This window comes from Canis lupus, chromosome 26 (genome assembly GCF_048164855.1).
Source record: "Canis lupus baileyi chromosome 26, mCanLup2.hap1, whole genome shotgun sequence".
Classification (NCBI taxonomy): Eukaryota; Metazoa; Chordata; class Mammalia; order Carnivora; family Canidae; genus Canis; species Canis lupus.
The window spans coordinates 2,364,260-2,388,586 of NC_132863.1; the positions used below are offsets into that span (position 1 = coordinate 2,364,260).

Consider the following 24,327-nt stretch of genomic DNA (forward strand, 5'->3'; position numbering starts at 1 on the left):
TGGTTCTCTTGAGTCTCTGGTCACATTTTTGTCACCTCATTAACACATAACCTTGTGTTGTATGTGTTTCTATTTAAAGACATTTTATTTGACGTATATTCTTAACTCATTAACATTGAAGTCATAGACAACAGAACTGTAACTTGTGCCTGAACAAAGCTTAACTAACACCTATCTTCTCCCTAAGGCATAGCATCACCTTCTTGTGCTAAGGAACACCAGACAGCACTGCAGCACATTGTTTGGAGGCCACTTTAAAGAATGAAATCACCCAAAAAGTGCAAAAACGTGAAAAACATGACACTGAATAGACTACAAAAAGGACACATTTACAGTGTGAAAGCTAGAAGAAAAAAAAAGCAATGTTGCTTTGTCCAGCCTGAGCTGAAAACATGTGTAACAAACACATCACTCAAATTTTTTATTGCTTTGTACATGTCCGTAAATGACTGCAGAAATGCATAGTATTGATTTGGGAGTTACGAATACATTTTAGCAAATAGGCAAATTGGCAAATATAGAATCCATGAATACTGAGCATTTACTATATTTTTCAAATGCAGTCACTACAACAGTGCAGAGTGGGCTTATAAAGACTCAGTTCTTTCAGACTGAGTATGAGATGTTATCATCACACCCTAAGTAAGCCTGTGACAGTGTGGCCACTGATAGGAAACCCCTTCTTTATTTTAGAACAGACATAACTATTTTGATAACAGGCAAATAGGATGAAACCCGAATGCACTACAATTGGAAAGGGTTCTATAAAATTTGATGCAATGAACTATTATCCATTAACAATGAATTGCAAAGACTGGCAGCAATCTAGAAAATGCTTATGTATCCTCAACAAACAAAATACAAACAAATATATACTCATCTGCATCTTTGTAGGTTTAATAAAGAATTTACAGGAACATATACATAAAAAGTGAGTAGAAATGGGTGAATTTTTTCCTAAAAATTCTTTTAATTAAAGAAATTTAAATCAATTAAATTAAAATAGTAATGTGAAAGGAAATCAAAATAGTCCAGGAAATAAACCCATTTTTCTCAGTAAGCCATTGTGCCTGCAGCTCAGAACCATAACTCTGGCAAGAACTATATTAAATATTGAGAAGAAAAGTCTTAGAATATATCATTGTCATATAAATAAAAGTTGGGTCATCTTGGTTTTTATGTCCATTTGCCATTTTTAAAAGCATCCCATTCATTTCAAACTGTGTTGTGGAATTTCGTATCAGTTAATGAAAAGAATGACATTAATGACATAATACGACTTTTCCAGAAATATTTATTCAATTTAATTTTACATCTTCTATGTTTCCCCTAACAGATATTTTGTACATTTAACTTTGCTTTTTCTAATGCTTTGGTCTAAATTTTGCAGAACAATTTCTTTTTTTTTTAAAAGCTTTTCTTTTTTTTAGGATTTATTTATTCATAAGAGACACAGAGAGAGAGAGAGAAGCAGAGACACAGGCAGAGGGAGAAGCAGGCTCCATGCAGGGAGCCTGGAGTGGGACTCGATCCCGGGTCTCCAGGATCACACCGTGGGCTGCAGGCGGCGCTAAACCACTGCGCCACTAGGGCTGCCAGCAGAACAATTTCTTAAGAAAATGGTAAATAATATTAACAAAGCTGCTTTCAGGAATATTTGTAGCAATTTTGACACAGTATAAAAGGTCTTGAACATAGACACACATACACAAACCACTGTTGGTTTGAAAGTTCAAAAAAATTATAATAAAAACCACTTATTTAAATTATCCCTCTGAAATTCCCCATTCAACTGCTTTTGGGCTTTGCAAGTCCATGAGGAGAACAAAGAATTGCCATAAATAGGGTAATTAAATGTTATCTTCAAAGCTGCACAGTGCAGAAGCCCAACCTCACCAATAGGAATAGAGAAAGTTTACTTTCATTAATTCATTATTTTTATGCTTTTGGATGAAGAGCCTTCTGGAATGAATTTTCTTCCCTGCCTTCTAAAGGAGACCACACTGGAGCAGCCCTAGCCTTGTCCTTCCCGATACCTCTGAGCCACTCTTAGGTTACAGACGGAAGTGAGGCTGAGGTATCGCTCGTGGAGGCAGTCAAGGATAGGGCAGAGCTCCCGGGACTCCCAGTGGATGTGAGGGGCTGCTCCCCAGCCTGGGGACTCCAGCATCAGTTTTGTCAGTGCAACCAGGCTCCCTTGAACATAACTCTGGTGGGTTTAACACACCTACAAATAACTTTGGGATCCTCCCCTTGAATACAGGTAAGCCTGAGCAATTTGTTTCAGGGAAACAGAAGTGATGCCTCAGAACCTGTGATATTAAGTCGTAAAGGTGACTCAGCAGCTGCCTGGCTTCTCTCCCCCTGGCACCTTTGGAACCCTGGCCACCAGGTAAACATTCAGAGAGAGAAAGCAGAAGCCTTGGCTGTTCTGGCCTTTTGAGTCTTCCCATCCCAGGCAGCAGGTGTGAGCAGAAAGCCCTGAAATGACCCCAGCTCCTGCTACCACCGGACTGAGAGACCCTCAAGTAAAGGTCAGAGCCCACCACCATCTGAGCCCAGACAGCCCTAGAACCACAAGTTGATAACAATAATACACAACTTCTGTAGTTTCTACCACTACATTTGAGGTGGCAAACAGAACCCTCAGAATACAGTTATCCACAGAGGACGATACCGATTTATGGGTTTATAATGAACACCATGACTGTGCCTGGGTACCAGAACTCGCCTATTGGTCCTCAGTGCATATGTTCCCTGCCTTAATGTGTGTTCTCGCAAAAACAGACCTTGAGACAAGGATTCTAGTGAAAGCAATTTCCTGAGAGGTGAAACCAGAAGGCAATACCAGTAGGAGTGTGGGGAAAGGCAAAGGAAGAAAGTCAATAAAAGGTACAGAACAAACAACTGTTCTGTTGTAAACAGCTGGAGCTCATTGCCACTGGGGATTCCTAGGAGAAAGTGTAAAACATTGCTCGGAGTTGTCCTACCGGAAGGGTATTTATTTTCCAACTTCCCAACATTCATTGATTGAGGGCTGCTCCTGGGAGGCCAAGAGGCATTAATTCCTTTATTAATGTAGTTAATTGATCCTCCTCACTTCTCTAGCATTCAAGCAGAGCAGGCTGGAAGGCCAAAGAGAACCTTCAGGAGAATTGCAGGTGCTGCAGTTGGGACTTACAGGCACGGGAACCCCCAATGCTACTCATGACTGGAAGTTTCCTACAGATTTTGGAATCAGAGGGAGGGGAGGTGGGTGACACTAAGTGAACTTAACAACTAACTGGTAGCTGCTGCTTAGCCACAGGGCAGGCAGTGGGAGTCGGAGCCAGCTGCACTCTGCTGCACTCAGTGCACTGGGTACCTGCCCTGGCCACTCAATATACCAGCCCAGACAGTCCTGGAAATACAATGCATTCGTGCCTGCTGCACCTTCCCTTGGTGCTGACCTCCACACAGGACGCTTCCCATGCTGCACCCCGCCCCCATGAACACATGCAAAGGGCCACACCTTGTTTTTCACACAGATCATTTTCTGATCCTGCCTCTCTTATGGCTGGCTATTCTCAGATGGCTTCAGCCTTGCCTTTGCAGAGCACCTCTCAGGGTGAAAAGTTGGACACTCGACATTCTAGCTTAACTTCCTGTGTGTTCATTCAGTCTGAAGGCCCGTGAGTCATCATCCCTGATCATAAAGGCCTGTAGGTTCTACTTGCTTCTGCCTGGTAAAGGGTGCAGACTCCCCCTTTCTCACTCCATCTTCTCAGAAGCTTGTCTGAAGCCTTTTCTTCCAAGTGTCCAGAGCTGCTGAAAGGCAAGATATGTCTAGGCCAGCATTGTCCACTTGGTGCAATAAACTTTGTGCACTAAATAGAAATGCTCTGTGTCTGTGCAGTCCAATGTGGTAGCCACTAGTTACTCATGGCAACTGAGCAGTTCACATGTGGATAGTGTGACTCAGGAACAAGATTTTACATTCAATTTCATATTATTTGATTCATATTTAAGTGGCCACCATCCTGGTCATCATGGGCATATGTCATGGGTCCTTTGAAACTACTTGAGGACAGCTTTTACTTGAGGGCCTCACTCCCTCCCTGGCCCACAGCAGAGCAGGTCTCCTCTTCCCTCCTGTTTAGGGGGTTACTCCTAATCTGTCTCTCAAACATCCTCATTCTTTGAGGTTTGTTGCTCTGCCCTGCCACCTCCCTTATCTAGCCTCTGGGAGAAGAAAACACGTGCTCTACACAACAATTATGGTTTGATGTCTTTTCCCACTTGGATGTGGACTGGGAAAGGGAGTGCCTGTCAAAAAAAAAAAAAAAGAGAGAGAGAGAGAGAGAGAGAGAGAATGAAGGAAATACCTGGAAACATAAAAAATGTCAAGATGTACCCTCCCATGCCTAACTGCATTGTTCTGGCTTAGAGGAGGCAGTCCATTGTACCTCCTTTTGAGATGACCACAGATTTCAGAAGCTAGGATTGTATGCTTTACCATAGTGGCAGAGAGTTCTTTTTAAAATGTACACTTTCTAAACTCCAACTTCGGAAGATCCTGATGCTAAAAGCTAGGCATCAGTATCTCTTAAACCTCCTTTACTTGGGCCAGCTTTGGGAGCTGCTTTAATCAACATAATGATGCTGCACTTAGGGAGTTTTTGAGTTGGCTCCATTCCATAAGATCCCCATAGACTGCTCTGCTTTCCGAATGTTTATGTCCAATTTTGCGGTTTTTCTCTTTAATCCCACATTTACTGCTGCCTCTGATTTCCTGCCTCCTTATTCTCCAATACTGCTCCAGGGAAGCACAAGTTAGGTTTTCAAAGTTAGAATATTGCATGTAGTAATAGTAAATAAACTCTGCCTGAAGATCTGATATTTTTTTCTCCATGTCTAGAGTGCCTTCAATGTATGAAATCTGCAACATACGCTTTAGTTACCTTTCTAGGAGTTTGGCCTTCCTTGCCTTGCTCTCTAAAGACAGACTGCATTTTCTTAGCTATATTTCATGTGTCAGTGCCCACAGTGTACTTATTAATAGTTTGATATTGTCACAAGTTCTCATTTGGCAGTGATTTTCACATTCGCTTCACTACCTCTGCTTTAGCATTGCCAAATGTAAATGGCCTAGGCTTTGCATAAAACAAACAAACAAAACACAAAAACCACTCCCTCCAGGACAGGCCTGGAAATTGTTGGCATAGGATAGCATCTATCTATGAATCCTTCTGCTAGGAAATTAGAAGTCTTCCTGGCAGGTAGAATCGTGTCCCAGGAGACTCATCCCCTCCGGCCAGCACCATGTACAGGATAAGAGAGCTCAAAGCTTCCCGTCCAAGGAAAATACTTCACTCCATTACAAGAGTGGATTATGCATACATAGCATAAGTGCAACTTATTTGTAACCAAGGAAGAGAGGACCACATTAACTTGTAATATAGAGAGACTGAAAAATAACTGAATCTATATTGGGGGAAATGATGGATTCTTAAACGCCTTCCTCTGGAGGTAAAAATGGCTCCTTGTGCCTGCTGTCGCTGGTGGCGGGCGGGTGGATGCGCACCACACGGTTAGTGAAATTGCTCTCGCGGCTGCCTTAGATTCCCTTTTGCAGAACTTGAGGTTCTGCAACGTAGGTTGCGCGTTTCAATCCGTTTCCTCGTCCATCCCATTGCCAGGAGTTAAGTCGTGGTGAGGAGAGTTCTGAACCAACGTGGTGCTGCGTGCGAAAGCCACGGGCCATCTTCCACTTCCCTGCGTACCCCAAGGACTGAAGCTCACCTCGGACCGCAGACCCCTACGGGCAGCCACACCCCCCGCCCAGAAATCCCGGGCGCCGGCGGTCCGCAGGCTGCGATCCTCACCCCGCCCGTCTCTGCAGCCTTCTGGGGATTGTAGTTGAACGCCTCGCGCCTCCCCGCCGCTCGGGCGGGACCCGGGACTACAAGTCCCGGAAGGCCTTGCGCGCCACGCCTGCGCTGCCCGCCGTCGCTAGAGGAGGGCGAAGGCGCGGAAGGCGAGTGCGAGTCGGGGGAAGAGGTCGGTGGCGGCGGCGGCGGCGGCGGCGGGAGACATGGACAACGCGGGGAAGGAGCGTGAGGCGGTGCAGCTGATGGCGGAGGCCGAGAAGCGAGTCAAGGCTTCCCACTCCTTCCTCCGCGGGCTGTTCGGGTGAGCGCCAGACCTCGAGTGCCCCGGGGGTCTCGGGCGCAGGCCCCGCCGCCGCCGGTCCCTCCGCGCGGGAGCCACCTGGTCCCCGGGAACGCCGAGGGGCCCCGGCTTCGCCTGCAGCCTGCGGGGGCCTCCCAGGCCGTAGAGCCCACGGACTCCGCACCCCCGCGCCCCGACATCGCTGCGGAGCCCCCGCAGTGTCCCCGGGCCCTTCAGCTCCCGCGTCCTCCCCTCCCGGACGCGCCCTGGGGCCCTCCGAGGCCCCCGACGCCCTCTTCGCCCCCGCGCGACCCTGCCTGGTGCCGGGCCCCAGCGCCCCGCCCCTCCCGGAGGGCGACGGCGTCGCGGGGTTCGCGGTGGGGAAGCTGGGAGACCGGTGCTGGCGAGGGCCCAGCCCGGGAGCAGCGGAGAGGCGGCGCCGGGGACCCGGGGACCCGGGCCCGCGAGCCTGGCGGGGCGGTGGGCCCGGCGGAGGGGCGGAGGAGCGCAGGAGCGCAGGAGCGCAGGAGCCCGCCGCCCCCGCCCCCGCCCCCCCCGCGCCCCGCCCCCGCGCCGGAGACCCCGAGCCCGGTTGCCCTGCGCCCGGTACACCTCTAATAAATAAATGTTCGTTGGAGAACGAATACGTTTCTCAGCCCAGTATTTATACTGCACCAGAGATTGATGGGTTTTCCGGGGCTTCCTGTTTGATCAAGGATAACGCAGCTCCCAAGTCGGCGTCTCTTGGGAATCCCGTTAATTTTCTGTGATGCTTTCAGGTTCTCCTAGGGAAGGCCTTGAATTCGGACTTCCCGAGAAGCAGAGCCTGCACCGACTGTTCGGGCGGCTGAATATGGTGAATGATTCAGCTGTTTAGGATTAGAGAGGCTATTTCCGGATGGTTTTGTTGTCGTTTTTCTTTTTAAAAGTGAAAAATCTGCCGACGCCAAGAGCATATTTTTATTTTTGAGAAGGACCGGTACTTAACCTTTGCGTTATTACAGTTTTATTTCTCTGCTAAATCCAGTTTGAAATCTGCTTGCTTTGCCACCTTCATTCTTTTGATTATAACACTTTACCGTTGTGGATACATCTCCAGGAAGTGCTTAGATGTAGGTTTCACGCACTGCTCAAGTAGTACAGAGTGCACAGATGCATAAAGGTAAGGGTTTCTGTGCTCAGGAACCTCTCACAGGGTATTTTATCGTAGCCAGTTTCTAAATTTCTCCTATGATGTGTAGTTCGGAACATAGCAGTTAATCGTAAGTTTGTTGCCCTTTAAAAGTTACCCCAATAAAGGCTCTGACATAAGGAGCACTGCCTCACACTTGATGCTGACACCAAAGGATAGCTCCTCTCTGTGATTCACAAAACGTTTAAACTGTATTCAAGTAAAATGTAATGTCCTAGCACCTCTTACCTAGAGGTGATCTTAATGTCACAGCAAATTTCAAGTCAGGATGTGCTTCCTTGAAGAGAATCTGTAATTGGCAGAGGAAAACATTAGAGCACTTGATAGTTGTCTCGGGAATCCTCCTTTCTGTGAAGAGGTGTTGCGTTATTGTATTTGTGAAACTAGGCCAAGTCTTCAGCCAGTAATCCTAAAAGGATTTTGAAAAGGCTTTGCGTATAAATAAATACCTGTTTTCTCCTTGACTGTTGATCACTTGTATCATTGACAGGAAGTATAGGAAGCCTTCATCTCAACCCTTCACATTTAGTTGGCACAAAAGTCATTGTATCCTAGGTCAAGCCTGGACATGGCAGGCCAGCTAATTCTTTTAGCTTTTGGATGGGGGGCAAGTTAGCTTTTGTGTGAGACTTTCGTCTGCCACATAGTATATATCATAGTGAGGGTTCAGTGAGTTTATGCTTGTAAAACATTTAGAGCCACTGGAAGTAGTGATTATGAAATACTAATTAGCATATTCATCAAAATTGTCAGCCGTTGTTTACCAAGGAAGCAGCCAGACACATATTTAAGTAACTCTGCCAGGATTTCAGAGCCAAAGATCTTTAGGACTAGATCTTTGGTCTTTTAATGAAAGACTTGAAAGAGCTTTGTACCATGTAAGTTTTATTTATCCTATGGGGAGCCGTGTTATTTTCAGTGATAGTTGTCTCCGGAAAGCTTGGGGAAGAAGAGTTCTCAGGGTTCTGTGAAGTTTTAATAGTATATAATTACTTGAAGCCAAAAACCAGGTTTCTCTGTCAGTTAGGGTGAGAAGACTGATTCTGTATCAATTTTAGATGTTTAGATTCTTCCATTATATTTGGCATCATTTGTACCTGTCCTCATCCTTCTAGGCTGGAGCACGTTAGTCCATCCTGCCATCCTTCCTTTGATGTAGAATTTTCCCGTCAACTTGATATCCTTTCTTGAAATCACAGTGTAGTCCATCTCCATGTCAGACTCCTGAATTAACGGAACACGTGTACTGGCTTGAGTATTATCAGTATGGTCTGAGCCCCCATGTATCTAAGAGCTGACTAGTTAGTGCTTTAAAGGGGTCAGGTGATACTGTTTTGAGGTCATGGCAGCCATTAGAACGTGCTCAGCATATTGCAGCGTATTTTGCATGGACTCATTCTCATTATCCTAACTGCAGATTAAAATGTATTAGGAGCTTATCTTTTTCACTCTGTTTATCCACCACCCACACTGGTTTTGTGGCAATACTGTATTCTCACTAAACTATTGCTCTTCCTTTTTTGTTGCTTTTAGTAAGATTAGTTGAAAATATACATCGTAGATTTCTGAGGAGAGGTCAATCATGTATTCTTTGTACAAGGCACAAGTCTCATGCTTGTCTGCAAGATGTTATGAGCCACTGACGGATACAGCCATCACAAAATAACTGTTATGGGAGTTCTGCTTTTCTGCTAGACAGTTAAACAGTGGTATGTTTTTGTAGCTGTGGTATTGAATTAAAACTTACTCTGAGGGCTTAGCATAGTATAGCAAAACTACCACTGAAAGAGTAGTGTTTTCATTTCATTTGTTCCCAGGGTTGAGCTATAGCATTTTGCAGTTAATTTCAAATTCAAATGTGGAATCTTAAGGAACTGCCAGTAAGATCTTAAGCTGGCCTGACAATGACAGTAAAGTATTTTGAATCTCTAAGATCTCTCTTACTTTCTTCTTCTCGCTACTAGGAGGCCAGATTGGGGATAGCCTTCACAGTGCGTATCAAAGAGAATGTTGCTGTTTAAGAATGACAGTTGAAAGATGTTCTGTATGGCTAATGCTGTCTTCTGCTTTTCGATGTTGCCCAGTCATAAAGCTTGTAAAGAGCCATAAATTTGCCAGTGTCAGATTCAATGAAAGACCCTATTGGGTTATTTTGACGCAATTAATAGGCTATAATTTCTTAGCTATTTTTGAAAACCGGCAATATTTCTTAAACATGGTAGGCTATTAATTAGCAGTATTCTTCACTCAGTTTTATTTCTACAAAGATTGTTTTTAAGTTTTGCCAAAATGTGGTGAGGACATATGATAGCATTTATAAAGCTTTGGGGCACCTGAGTGGCTCAGTTGATTAAGCATCCCACTTTTGGCTTTGAATCGGGTCATGATCTTAGGGTGGTGGGATTGAGCCCTGCATCAGGGCTTCTTGCTGGGTGTGGAACCTGCTTGAGGTTCTCTTTGTCCCTCTCCCACTCCCTACCCTCACTTCTCCCTCTCTCAAATTTTTTTCTAGTTTTAGTGCCAAATTACAGTTTGTGTATCAAATGATAAAATTTTTCTTATTGGCCTTACTCTGATTGCATTGTTGCAGTGTTCACCATGTATTCTCTCATTCTTGTGAGCCCTGTGAGCCCTGTTTAGAAAAGGTAGGGAGGACCCATGGTGGCATGTGGCTCTAGAATATAAGCTCCTGGGGAGTCTGTCTTACTTCATTGCTGTTGCCCCACGCCTCACTTGGCATGTGCCATGAAGTAGGCACTTGGTGAATATTGGCAGAAAGAATGTGTAAATTCTCCTACCATGCTGATTTTTTTCTTTTGTTTAGTTTTCAAGAGCAAAGGCAACAAAATGAAGGAGAGTTCATGTCACTCTCTTCTACGTTTTACTTAAATAACGTGTTTATTTAAACATAACAGCTACTCCATATGTGAGAAAAAAAGGACAATAGAACAAGACGATAGAACAATTCCAGTTGAAGAGTAAAGTATTCCCTGAGTCTCCCCTCTCCTAAATTGCACTCTCCAGAAGTAATGGTTTTTAACTTTTTAATTCCTCTGAGGGTAACCACTGTAATTCTAAATAAATTTGGAATACTTCTACTTCCTGACTTACTAATTTTAGACAATATCTATTGATTCTGTTAAAAATGATGAATAGTGGGCAGCCCGGGTGGCTCAGTGGTTTAGCGCCACCTTTGGTCCAGGGCGTGATCCCGGAGATCCGGGATCAAGTCCCACATCGGGCTCTCTGCATGGAGCCTACTTCTCCCTCTGCCTGTGTCTCTGTCTCTCTCTCTGTGTGTCTCTGAATAGATAAATTAAAAATCTTAAAAAAAAAAAAATAGTTACATGGCCTTGTATTTTCTCTCTCACCATCTGATTTTACTTAAATTGTCAATCTCTAAATACTAACTTTTATATATGAATAACATATATTTGCCTTTTTTATTTTTATTTTATTTTTTTTAATTTTTTTTAAAAGATTTTATTTATTCATGAGAGACACAGAGAGAGAGAGAGGCAGAGACACAGGCAGAGGGAGAAGCAGGCTCCAGGCAGGGAGCCCCACGTGGGACTCGATCCTGGGTCTCCAGGATCACACCCTGGGCTGCAGGCGGCGCTAAACCGCTGTGCCACCGGGGCTGCCCTATATTTGCCTTTTTTAAAGATTTTATTTATTAATTTATTCATGAGAGGCAGAGACATAGGCAGAGGGAGAAGCAGGCTCCTTGCAGAGAGCCTGATGCGGGACTCAATCCCAGGACCCTGAGATCATGACCTGCGCCAAAGGCAGAGATGCTCAACTGCTGAGTACCCAGGCACCCTTGAATAACATATTTAAACTGTAATTCTACTTTTAATTTTTTCAAATAGTTCCCTATTTCTGTGAGTTACAGAGTGGCCATGAATAGATTGTCCAAATTGGGATATTTTTGAGATGCCAGAATGATGGGTATAAGCCATGGGTGTCTGTCCATTCAGCCAGAGTATTAACCAAGTTCTAGGAGACTTTACAGTCTGTTCTTACTCTTCGTGTTCATTTGATTAGATGGTAAGATCAGTAAAACTTTTGTATCTTCAAAGCATTTTTAGTGACCACACAGTTTACAATAAGAAAACATTGGATTAAAAAAAAAAATGAAAAAAAAAAAGAAAAAAAAATAAAAATAAAAACTCAGCCTAGAGATTTCCAGGCTCATCTAAGGGTATTACATATCTTTAAAAAAAAAGAAAGAAAAAAGTTGGAAGTAGAATTTCAGAATGCTAACCATTTTTGTCTTTAAATAGAGCTTATGTGGCTTCTGGGTAGCTCAGTGATTGAGCATCTGCCTTCAGCTCAGGTCGTGGCCCCAGGGTCCTTGGGTCGAATCCTGCATTGGGCTCCCTGTGGGAAGCCTGCTTCTCCTTCTGCCTATGTCTCTGCCTCTCTCTGTGTGTCTCTCATGAATATATAAATAGAATCTTTAAAATAAATAGAGCTTATTATAAGTAATGGTTATTTAAAATCAAAATAACAAAAAAAAAGCTGAAACAATAAAAAAAGTCAAAATAACTAATTACTTTCTTGGCTTAAAATACATATTTTTTCGTGGTAAGGAAATATCAACTGTTTTATTTATTTATTTTTTTTCAACTCCTGTTTTAAAGGGTATTTTCATTAGGGATTGAATGAAGAGTTATATTTTGAAGGCCTCTTTAATATCTGTGGAGACAAACATGATTTTTCTTCTTAGTTACTAATATGTTAATAAATAGATTTTCTCATATTAAACTGTCCTGGCGTTCCTTGAATAACCTGTCTGGATCATGAAGTATTATTTTTTAATGTGCTATGTAATCTGTTTTTATTTTCTTTTGAATTATTTTCTTTATGGTTCTTTTGCATATAGTTGGATCAGGTTGAAGTATCAGTGTTACAGGTGCCTCATAAAAGGAATGTAGAGATTTTCCTTTTACCCAGTGCTTTGGTCTTTGAAAGTTTCAGTGGACCCCTCTAACTGTGACTTTTTGAACGTTCATTCAGCAGTTATTTCCCTCTGTCACTTACTTTTGTGTCTGTGCATTTATCCTTCTCTCTTGATTCTTTTGATCCTTTTCCTCCAAACTAATATTTTGACTTACGGGTTTTATTAATTTCCTGTTTTCTGCTTTATTAATTTCTGCTTTTACCTCTATTGCTTTCTTCCATTTTTCCCTCTAGCTTTTTTGGGAGGATTTCCATTATTGTATTTATATGGATCCAAATACTCACGGATGAATTTTCCTTTAAAACCGTATAGTATCCCTCAGATCCTGATACATAGTGGGTTTTTTTTTATCGCAAGTCGTTTTCCCTTTGACCTAAGAGTTGTTTGTGGGTTGTGTTCAAGGCGGAAGTGCTTTGATTTCTAGTTTTTTAATTATAATCAGAGAACCTACTGAGGTTTTCTTTGCCACCTAATATATGTTTGGTGTTCATGAATGGTACATGCACACTTGCAAAGACCTACACTCTTACCAGAATATATGACTTGCTAGAGATCCCTGAGATCTAGGTATTGATTATGTTGTCAAGGCCTTTCATATCTGTGTTAATTTTTTGTCCACTTGACTTGCTTCGGACTAAAAGGGATATAGTCATATCTCCTTTGATAAGTGTGTTTCTGTCTGGCATTTCTTGTCATTTCTGCTTTATAAATGTGGCTACTGTGTTGGTAAATAGATGTTCACAACTAATATAATTTCATTATGGATTGTGTCTCTAGCATTAACAAATTAATTTCTTTCTTTCATTTGGTATTTTTCAGCCCAAATTCTGTCTTACCTGATACTGGAGTAGCAGTCCTTGCTTTATTATTTGCATTTGCCTGCTTGAGAACTATTTATGTAAGAGGATTATACATTCTGCCTGCTGCCATGTGACCTGTGCTGCCTGGCTCTGGGCAAAGTGCACTTCCCTCCCCATTGAGTCGTCCTGTCCCTGTGACTGACTTTGAGGGAGTAAGTGAAAGGGGGATGCATACTCTCTGAGCAGAGCTGCAGAGGCCATCCCTGTTTCAGCCGTGGTTAAAAAAAACAAAAACAAAAACACCCCAGATAGGGCTACATTCCAGAATAGAGAGATGACACATGAAGAAAGAACCTGCACAAGTGGCCTACAGTAACAGGTAAAGTGTGTGAGACAGGAGCTTTGGAGATTTGGGGATTATTTGTTGCAACAAATCAAACAAAAGTTGGTTGATATATGTGATATCCTTTGACCATCTCTTTAATCCTAAGCCTTTCAAAACAGCTTTATTTTAGTTGTATCTCTCCTGGTGAGCACATGGTTGGCTTTTGTTAGCAAATCTAAAAATCCATTTCCATTGTTTGTATGACTGAGATATGATTGGTTTTTAATTCTGTTGTCCTGCTTTCTTATATTTATTATGTCTTTATATTATGTATGATATTTTTTTTCTTCATGTGATCTCTTTGCTTTTTATTTAGGAAATGTATTTTTATTCTACTGGCAACTTCTATACTGTGAACCTTTTTTAATGCCCTTAAATCTACTAGGCATCTAGTGTTTGATGTGGAAAACACCATTAGCCTTGTGCCAGTCCCTGAGCCTGTTCTAAATTTTCCTTTCTGTCCAGCGTATGTGTGTGGGAGGGTAGGGCTCAGCTATTTGTACTTTGTTGGAACAGATGTCTCCATTTTATTTTTCTACTCTGTCTATACTGCTTTTTTTGTTTGTTTTGTCTTAGATCTGTGATAAAACATTCAGTGCCACCACTACCAGCCTTTTTACTGATATTCGTCAGTCATCTCCATAGTTGGAAGCCAGTGTGATACATCTTAAGTTCTTGCTTCTGTCAGTGGTACTTAATGGTTGGCTGGGCTGGTTGTGTGATCTTTGGCTCTTAGGCTTACACATTTTTTTCCCCAGTTGCTTCAAAAATATTGTTCTCTGTTGACTTGTTTTGTATGTTGCTGTTGAAGTCTGATTGAAGCTAACCTGCTTTTCTTAATTTTGTAGGTGACTTAGCCTGGCAGCCTGGAGCTTTTCTTGACTTATAAAATCTAATAGTCTTGCTAGATGTGGTTCACTGGGTCAGTTTTCCCAGTCATGGCAGGCTCTTTCAGTATTTAGATTTACATTTTCTTTTGTTTCCATAAAATTTTCTGAAATTATAGTTTCAAATATTATTTCAATGTTTTGTTTTGTTTTATTCCCCTTTTCAGGGACTCCAGTTACTTCTATCACTTATTCTTGGCTCCTTTTCCCTCTCTTATTTCCATTTCCTTGGCTGTTTTCATTTTTCTCCTTAGTGTCAGTAGAGTCAGTTCTCCCCATAGGTATGTTATAGCTAAGATTTCATTTTTGAGATGATTTGGTCTTTTTCTTTCCTTCTAAATTTTGAAACAGGAGTTCAAGGTCTTATTTTTTTGTGTTCACATAGGGAAGGAAGGACTTTATCTTGTTCTCTATTCTCCTAGGTCCTCCAGACTAACAAGGAAAAAATAGTTTATTGAACATGAGCAGCGCTGATATCTCTCAAAGGGGTGATTAGAACTTGGGCTCATAGCATCTTGACAAAGCACAGTGTATTTGTAGGGAAGGTTTTAGGCTTCCAAGGGCAGCAAACTGGGAAACAAAGGAGTAAGGTTTGTTTGTGCAGGTCCATCTCTGTATAAACTTTCCATCTGCTTCAAGACCATAAAATTTCCCCAGGAGAGGGGATTTATGGCAGTTCTTGTTCTTTAGAGGTTTCTGCATTCTGTCAGATAGGGGAAACTCTAAGAAGCCATCTTTCTGTATATGCTATTCTCATTTTCCTCTGGCTCAAATAATCTTTATGCCAAAGTGGTGTATTTTGTGGGGGGGATATTCATGCTCTTGTATTCTGAGTTTTGAATTTTTGACCTATGATGTAGTTTCATATCTGTAAATGTTTAATAAAATTTATATTATATGGGATTGATTTCCTCTGCCTTATGGTAGTTTGGGGAAACATTTTTGTCAGCTGCAAAGTTTTTCTTCTTACGTAGCAGCTTTTTATGGATGCTGCTTGCCTTCTGTTCAGAGTGTCTAGGAGTTTCTTGGGCTCGTAATACCATGTGTTTCTGTGATGGGAGATGAGGGGTTTGGGTGCTTTTATGGATTTCTTAGTTTGCCCTATTCTGTTGATACCATTAAGAATTTTTTTTGGTGAAAAGTGTCAGGAAGAGGTAGGTAGGGGCTTGGTGTGACTCCCCAGTGTTGTGATACTTCTTTGTGTCATAGTACTCTTAGTTTATTTCTGCCATTGGTTTTCTTTCCTTTCGGTACAAAGCCTCCATGGAGCTGCCTCTGCCTCTGCTAGAAGCAGGGTCTTCAGGAGACTACTACCTCTAGCCAAGTTCCCCTTCTCGTTCCCAGTTCCAGGGCTCCCGGTTCTCTAGGTCTTCTACCTGTCCTCTGTATTCCCCCACTGCAGCCCTTCTTGCTAGGGTGTTGCTGTCACAAACTGCTGTTGTGGGACCCTGCTGCCCCCTCACCCTTCTGCTCATGCATTTCCTCCTGACCCCCAGCTGTGCTGGTTTGGGGGTTTTATTTCTCCAATTATCTTGTTGAATTCTGGATTCATGGATTACAGCTGATTGTATTTGCTGCTTGCTGATCTGAGTTTGGAGGGCAGGTTGGTATTTAGGCAGCCACCATTATCCTGTGGATTCAGTTTTCACCAGGTTTTCCTACAGATTGAGAGTCAGTTTGAAGATTGAATTTTATATAGATTTTATAAAGATTGAAATTAAATATAAAAGCTTGTTGTGGCAAGTAATGTTGTATATGTCATTTCTGAGTTGATCCGATAATTGCTGTTCTTAGCTTTCTTGTATATTTAAGTATCTTGATTTGTTTGATTAATAGGTTCAACTACACATTTTCCCATCCATATCAAGTCAAGGCATTGGGAGTATTACCAGAATAAAGGCCAAGTAGCTTTCTTTGCTGTACATGTTCTCATAAACTTTATTTCAGGAAGTTATGCTTAAACACAGATACTTTTGTCAGCCATTCCTTAAATGTCTCAGATTGTTTCCTGTGTCTGAGAATCTATGATAGTTTCTTTCTTAAATAAGTAGAAATAAGGTGAAAAGTTCTCAAAATGGAATCCAGAGTCCATGGCAGAATGCCAAGACTGTGCTGGTGGTAAAGCTATGATCCTCCTGCTTGGCTTCTGTAGGCTGCTCTAGTGGAATTTCTCAGAGGCCCAAGAGGGGCTGCCTACTTTGAGCTGGCAGCACTAAGCTAATAAATGACAGCATTCCTCTGTAGGTAGTCTGACCTTGTCCAAAGCCTGTGTCCTTTCCACCCTAATACTGGTTCCTGGAAAAACAAAGGACCTCAGTCTAGCGGTATTACAGGCATTTGGAATAAGAGTTCAAGGTAGCTTGATGAAGTGTTACCTCCTTGGGGCCCGTGCTGTAGATACTTCTGCTTTTTGCATTGCATGAAAGAAGTTGGACTATTTAGAAATATGTTAAACCCAGCAGTAAATTCATCTTGAAATAGTTGTATTTATTTATGAAAATTTAAGTTTTTAGAATCTGGAAATTATAGAAATGAAGTACAGATGAAAATAAATTGCTTATGGAAGGTAAAAAATAGAATAAATAGTTCTATGTGGCTGTGATGTTGTGATATAATAAAAATATATATATTTGTTCTTTATCCTTGGTTCCTCACACAGAACTTGTAAAGCCCTTGTGCCATCTTCAGTGGTGAGGATGAGAGAAGCATCTTCTGTATCATAATAGGCCCCTTTCAACAATACTAAAGTTTATGCTAATGAGGTGACTGTTGGTCCCTGGGTGGCTTCGGATGAGGACTGGTTGTCAGAGGAGCCAACCGTGTGATTAGAGGGTTGGAACTTTGAGCCCCACCCCCAAACCTCCCAGGAGAGAAGAGGATTTGGGGTTTGAGTTAATCACCAGTGGTCAGTGAATCAGTTGTGCCTGTGTAGTGAAGAATCTCCCCAGAATCTTAAATGTTGGGTTCAGAGAACTTCTGGGTGGTGAACATGTGGAAGTGTTAGACGGCGATACCCCTGGGGAGGGCATAGGATACTCCTTGAACTCTCCTATATTCCTATATTCCTTACCCTGTGCCTCTCTTCCATTAGCTATTTCTGAGTTGTATCATTTGTGATCATAAGTAAAGTGTTTCCCTAAGTTCTGTGAGTTCTAGCACTAATCAAATTTGAGGAAGGGGTTGTGGGAACTCTTGATTTTTAGCCAAGTTAGAGATGTGAGTACCTTGAGGACCAACTACTTGAGACTGTTGTCTGAAGTGGAGGTAGTTGTGTGGGACTGAACCCTTAACCTGTGGGATCTGCACTGGCTCTGGGTAGTGTCACCATTCAATTGAATTGTAGGACACCTAGCTGGTGGCTACAGAGAACTAGAGAATTGCTTGATATGAAAAACTCACACATTTGGTGTCAGAAGTGCTGTGAGTAGAGAAACAGTGTTTCTATTAATGGAGATGTTTTAAAGAATTTGAGTTTTTCTTTCCTTTTTCTGGATACTTTTTGTGTTTGCTTTTTATTTTGAATGACAAATGGGAAAACTCAAAAAACTGTAATGTGGGTAGTTTCTTCCATCCAGTGGTCAAGCATTGTTAGTGAGACTCATGTGCCAGGTCCTATGCTGGTCTCTATCACCAGAGGCAGCCTAAGGGCTAATGTTACTCATAAATAGTGTAAATAAGGAGCTGTCCTGGTTGGTGGGCTTTTCCACCAGGGATCCCAGGCACTCCAAAAAGTGATCCTTTTTTGTAGACCCCTGACATAGTTTGACATCCCTTCAGGATATTCGGATGGTAGAGTTGAATTGCGTCTGTAGTTCTGCTTTCATGTTATCACAGCACTGTCAGTGACACCGGTATTTCTTTATGATATATATATATTTTAAAGATTTTATTTGTTTCAGAGAGAACACAAGCAGGGAGGAAAGGCAGAAGGAGAGAGAGAAGCAGAGTCCCCACTGAGCCCCACTGGGCTTGACGTGGGGCTTGATCCCAGGATCCTGGGTTCATGACTTGAGCCGAAGGCAGGTGCTTACCCAAATGAGCCACCCAGGTGCCCTCTTTATGGTATTTTATATTTCTACTCTGAGAAATTCTCTTATGAGATTTCTGCTGTGCTACTCTTGTGATTTTAAAAAGCAGCTTTATTTCTACCTCAGCAGTTTCCTCCTTTTCTTTTGGGTACATCTCATGATATGTGTGCTGTTAGTCCCTGTGATTCTATTTTAACATCCCCCTCTTCCCACCCACAGTCTTAGAAGAGCATGTACTGATGGTTGCCAGTGTTTTATAGCACCTTGAAATAGCTCTTATTCTGGATAAAGAAAAACCAAGACTAGATTCTTTGAGGATTAATTGGTTTTTAAAAGATCAATGATTTGTCTGTGTGTAGATGTTATTGGAGCTCTTTGAAATAATGGGCTGTAATTTCCCATGCTGGTTGCTCTTGCCCCACCAGCATCTGAGTAGGAACAGACAGGGTGGGATTGTGAAGAGAGCAGGGACTTGCAGGCTGGGCACAGCTCTACGGTTCACCTGGCTTCTGGTGGGACATGTGGCTCTGACCACATTTCTTCAGTGGAACATGTGAGATGGGGTGGGCTTCCAGCCCTGAAATTAAATATTTTTCTTCAGCTTCTGATCTCCTCGTAGTGTTTTCTGACACTTACTGATCTCAGTGAATATTTCATGAATAAGCATGGTCAAAAAGAGAGGCAGTCAGCCTTGACCTTGGAGTTGAGGAGTGGTAGGGTTAGCTGGGGCTGCATGGGTGAGGTGGTGGTGATGGTGGTGGAGGTGATGATGGTGGTGATAGTGGTTCTTACACAGGCTGGTCACTGTTTACTTTCGTGGTGGAGAAAGCATTTTCTTCAAGTTCATGGTAGCACAGTCTCCCCAGGTAGTTAAATTGGATCAGTTCAGCTTTGCTTTTTTTTTTTTTTTTAATTTTTAAATTTTTAAATTTTTAAATTTTTAAATTTTATTTTTATTTTTTTGTAATTTTTTAATTTTTAATTTTAATTTTAATTTTTATTTTTATTTTTTTACAGTTCAGCTTTTCTTAATGTCAGTCAGGTGCCCTGTATTTATATTGTATCACTTTATAAGGTAGATTTCCTCACAGAAACGTGTTTCTCATTTTAAGGAACCTGTAACTTATTTATGGGAGCTCTGAGTAACAATCATTTGAATTATTTGAACGTGAATTCTGAATATTTGTCCTTAAAACTTATAAAAATTAACTTTCACATGAATGGAACACAGTAGGCTTTGGGATGATTTCAGAAGTATATTTTTTCATGAATTGTTAAGGTTATGTTGTGTTTATAAGTGAGTTTCTCTAGTGCTTTTAAAATAATTACTTCTCATGATTCTGTTTTAGGAGAGGTGAAGGGTCCTAAGTCTTTACAAAAATATATTCGTTATTATAATACCACTGAACTTGACGTCAGGTGTCAGCTCCACTACTGACCTTGGCTGGATGACCTTGGGTGAGCCATTGACCTCCAGATACAATTTTCTTTTTCTTCTTTTCTTTTTTTTTTTTTTTAATTTTATTTATTTGAGAGAAAGAGCATGTGTAAACACAAGAAGGGGGTGCAGAGTAGAGGTAGTGGGAAAGAGAAGAAGGCTGTCTGCTGAGCAAGGAGCCCTATGCTGGGCTCAATCCCAGGACCCCAGGATCATGACCTGAGCCAAAGGCAGATGCCCAGATAGAATTTTCTCTTCCGTCAAATGGAGTTAGCATCTTTCATGGTGGCTGTAATAATGATGAAAATCACATAATATATGTGGAAATATTCAGCATAAAACCTAGTGTAATGTAGGCATTCTATTATTCCTAGCTGAATTTGTCTCCAAAAATAATAGGGTAAAGTACATTTTAATTAAGCTAGTTTTATTTGGAAACCTTTAATAAGAATGATTGAACTATAATTACAGTGCAAGATTCCTGGTATACTTTAGGAAAATAAGACAAGAAAGTGGTAAGCCTTTGGTAGCTGCAAGGAGTTATGGTTAACATCAAAAACTTAGGTTAGGAATTTTCCACTGGGATAATTAGCTAATTTTTTTTTAAATATATAAAGGTGTCATTAAAAGAAAACTGCTTATTCTGACACTACATTTTTGGTTTGGCTTGTTGCCATCCTGTCATTCGCTGTATGACATAGCCCCCAAAGTTTTTTTATGTGTGGGGAAGGAAGTACTATGGTTTTAGATATAATTCACATACCATATAACTCTTCCATTTAAGTATCCAATTCGGTAGTTTTTAGCATAGTGACAAAAAGCTGTGCATCCATGCTATCAATGAGTTTTAGAACATTCTCATCACCACAGAAACTCTGCTCTCCTTCCCCCTCCCATTTTTCTCCAACACTAGGCAACCACTAATCTTTTTCTGTCTATATAGATTTGCCTACTCTGAGCTTTTCATATAAGTGAAATCATACAATATGCTCATGGCTTATTTCACTTAATGTAATGTTTTCAAGGCTTTTCCATATTAGAGCATGTATCAGTACTTCATTTCTTTTTATTGTCCAATATTCCATTGTATGCATATGCTACATTTTTATTTATTTTTTCATCAGTTGATGGACATTTAGGTTCTTGCTTTTTGGCAGTTATGAATAGTGCTGCAGTGAATATATACAAGGTTTTGTGTGGACATAACCTTTTCATTTCTCTTGGGTGTGTACCAAGAAGCAGAATTGCTGGATTATATAGTAACTATGTTTAACCTTTTGAGCAACTGCCAAACTAAACCATTTTACATTTGTACCACCAATATAGGAGGGTTCCAGTTTTTATCCATCCTCCCTTACATTTGTTATTATCTGTCTTTTGATTCCAGCCATCCTTGTGGGTGTGAATGAGATCCCTCGTGGGATCTCATTTGTGGTTTTGATTTGCATTTCCCTGACGGCTAATGATGTTGAATATCTTTTCATGTACTTATTAGCTGTTTATATATCTTCTTTGAAGAAATGTCTGATCTGATCCTTCGCCTATTTTTTAATTGAGTTACTAGTCTTTTAATACTGAGTTGTAAGAGTTCATTATATATTCCAGATATAAGTCCCTTATCAGACAGGTCCCTTATTTGTACATATATTCCCAAAAGTTTTTATGCCTTCAGTACATGAATCTAATTATAATAATCGTCCTGATTGAGTACCTACTCTGGGTCAAGCCCTGCAGTGGCAACTGTGTATGAATTATTTCCTTTGATCTTTATAATGACTCCACAAGTATAGATCATATTATCCACTATTTACACATGCAAAAACGGAGGCCCAGTGAAGTTAAAGAACTAGCCTGGGGTAAGACAGTAGTTCCTGCCTAAGGTGCAGGTCATACTTGAGCCTCAGTGTATTGCACTGGGACGTGTATTGACACAGAGCTGTCTACGCCCCTCTGCCAGAGCCTCTTTGAGTTTCTGGCATATGTGTATGTGCTCACTCTCCCAAGAGTCAGCATGACCTCCCCTTTCTCTTGGTCCTTATGTCCTTAAATCACTCTGAATTCCTTGTGTGCACTGCACAGAGTGCCTTGTTTTCGTTCTGTGGTATGTTTATAGTGGCCATAGACAAGGCAGAGAAACATTTATAGAGGGGCCTTCATTTAGTTTATAAAGAACAAGGTTGAATTAGAAAACTCTGATGCAAGTTACAGAGGATTATTTTTGCCTTTGTGTAAGAAGAAATGTCTTTCAGCTAAAGCTATCCCTCAGTGGAATCAGCTGTCTAGTGGAGAACTTTCCAGAACACTATGTATTCAAGTAGCAGTAGAGAGTTTCTTCCTCTCTGGATGTTGTAAAATGCATTTCTACATGGGGTGAGGGGCTGGACATTGTGGTCCCTTACACAGTAGAGAAGAGCTTTTCTCCTGCCAGAGGTAATAAGATAGCAAACAACATGGCACTTCTTTTATGATCTGGCTTCAGTTTTTGTTTTTAAAGTCTGAATAAACATAGTGCTAAACTCTTCAGAATTAATAGGGTAAAAATGTCTTTAACATTCAAAATTTAATCTCATTTGAATAATGCACTTCTTATTTCTCCAATTGACCTTAAAACTTCAGTTCCCATGCATGAAAAGGACTCTGGTTATGGGTGTAGGTTCTGAGATAAGCCAGATCTGTATTTGAGTCTCAGTTCTGAGCATTCTTGCTGTGTGACCTTGGGCTAGTTACTTTACTTTTGTATGCCAGTTTCCTCATTTGGAAAATAGGGATAATAAGAGTGTACCCTTTGAGCGAGCAGCTGTTAAGATTGTGTAGTTGCATAGCACATAGTAGGTGCTCATTAAATACTTATTATTTGGGGATGGAGAGCTAGAGATGTGTATGGTTGCTATAGTAAAACTTCACCTTGTTTTTAAATTTTTCTCAGAGGAAACACAAAAATAGAAGAGGCTTGTGAAATGTATACCAGAGCTGCAAATATGTTCAAGATGGCTAAAAATTGGAGTGGTATGTATAAAGTTTTTATTTGTTTGCTTTTCAGGCAAATAACGTTAAGAAATCATCTCGAAGGAGGAAATGACTATTTGTATATCCTCCTGTTGGCTGAGACAGGTGTGCCTGTCGGAATAACTGGTGTGGCCACCATGGTCTGAGAGAAAAGAACCTTGATCTAAGTAAACAGACTATTTTTTTTTATATCTAAACATTGGTTGAGAATTTTTTTTTACTGTGAGAACAGCTCTGTGTAAGGTTCCATTGAGAAATGTGACAGTGAGAGTGTTATTTTTATAAACCCCAACAAAATTATTGTCACTTTTTAAAATAATGCCTTTTGTCCAGTGAAATTACACATAGTGAAATCAGTTCTAAAACAGTGGAATTGTTTTATTGGTCTGAGAAAGGATAACTTTCCAACACTGATTTTGAGAAACAAATTCATCCCCTGCCATGAAAAAGGAGCTTGTTGACAGGGTGTCTCTGTAGTGAAAATGGAGACTGCCTTCAGCTCCAGTGGGTCTCTATCCCTGGCCTGCACCTACTGCATGATCGAAAGCAGGGCCTTTGTTCTCTACAAATCCATTTCTCCATCTGCTTTTCTCTCCGCCAGCTTTATTGAGATATAATGGACATATAATCTTGTGTAAGTTTGGGATATATACTCTGTTGATTTACCCATTAAGGCTGACACTTTAAAAGCATTTTAGTAAGAAATTTCTGTAGAAATATATGAACCTGAAAGGTCCTTTCTGATTAAAATTCATTTATAGGTTTAGTTTTAGGTTAAAAGGGTATGTTTTCAAAATGTACTTATACCTGATTTAAAACACATTGAAAACAGTTGAGGAGAAAAGAGCATTGTTTCAGTATTTGCATCTTTTGTATGGTATGAGGGTATGGTCTAAGGATAGATTTGCATGTACTAATGAGAATGGCCAACATATGCTGAACAAGAACCAGGCTGTTGGAAGCAGTTTACTTGGGAGGTCCAAGCTATTACTGTACTCTTCTGAGGCAGAGCCCATCAGAGCTGCCATTTGGTTAGCTGCTGCTACAGGTACTCACATGCCTGCGCACTCCCCTCCCTGGCAGCAGCCTTGGCCCCTCCTCCAGCATCACCAACCCCACTATTCAATAGTGTAAAGGCTGAAGCCTGGTAGGTGGGGGTGCTCCAGTCCTAGCTCCAGCTGGGGGCCAGCTTCGTCTCTGATTGCTCAGTGCCTCTGCCACACTGATGGCTGAGTATTTTCAGCACTGCCTTGGTAGGTACTCTTTTTGTCTGGCACAGAGTCAGAGTTGAGCCTGCGTAGGCTGGATCAGGAGTTTGTACTGCTTCTTTTCCCTCAGGTGGCAGTCCAGAAGCCTGAGTAGGAATTGTGTGGTGACCTCTGGGAGAGGGATCAGAACAAGGGATCATAGCCAAAGCTTTGTGGAATTGACTGCTTTATTTCTTAATACCAGCGGTGGGTATTTTTGGCCCACGA

The 24,327-nt window shown here is 41.3% G+C and overlaps 1 protein-coding gene across 7 annotated transcripts in view; it reads left to right on the forward strand.

Annotated features, from left to right (window-relative positions):
• The first annotated feature begins 5,974 nt into the window (after positions 1 to 5,974).
• NAPB (NSF attachment protein beta) overlaps positions 5,975 to 24,327 on the forward strand; it is a 40,982-nt gene continuing 22,629 nt past the window's right edge. Inside the window, exons 1-2 of one of the 7 annotated variants that reach the window (XM_072799796.1) lie at positions 5,975 to 6,171; positions 22,773 to 22,852. In XM_072799796.1, the coding sequence (XP_072655897.1) occupies positions 6,074 to 6,171; positions 22,773 to 22,852 (178 nt within the window). In that variant the 5' untranslated portion in view covers positions 5,975 to 6,073. Of the gene's footprint in view, positions 6,172 to 6,848; positions 7,313 to 19,843; positions 19,867 to 22,772; positions 22,853 to 24,327 lie in introns of those variants that run through there. The other 6 variants (XM_072799792.1, XM_072799791.1, XM_072799797.1 and 3 more) reach the window with 6 other exon arrangements.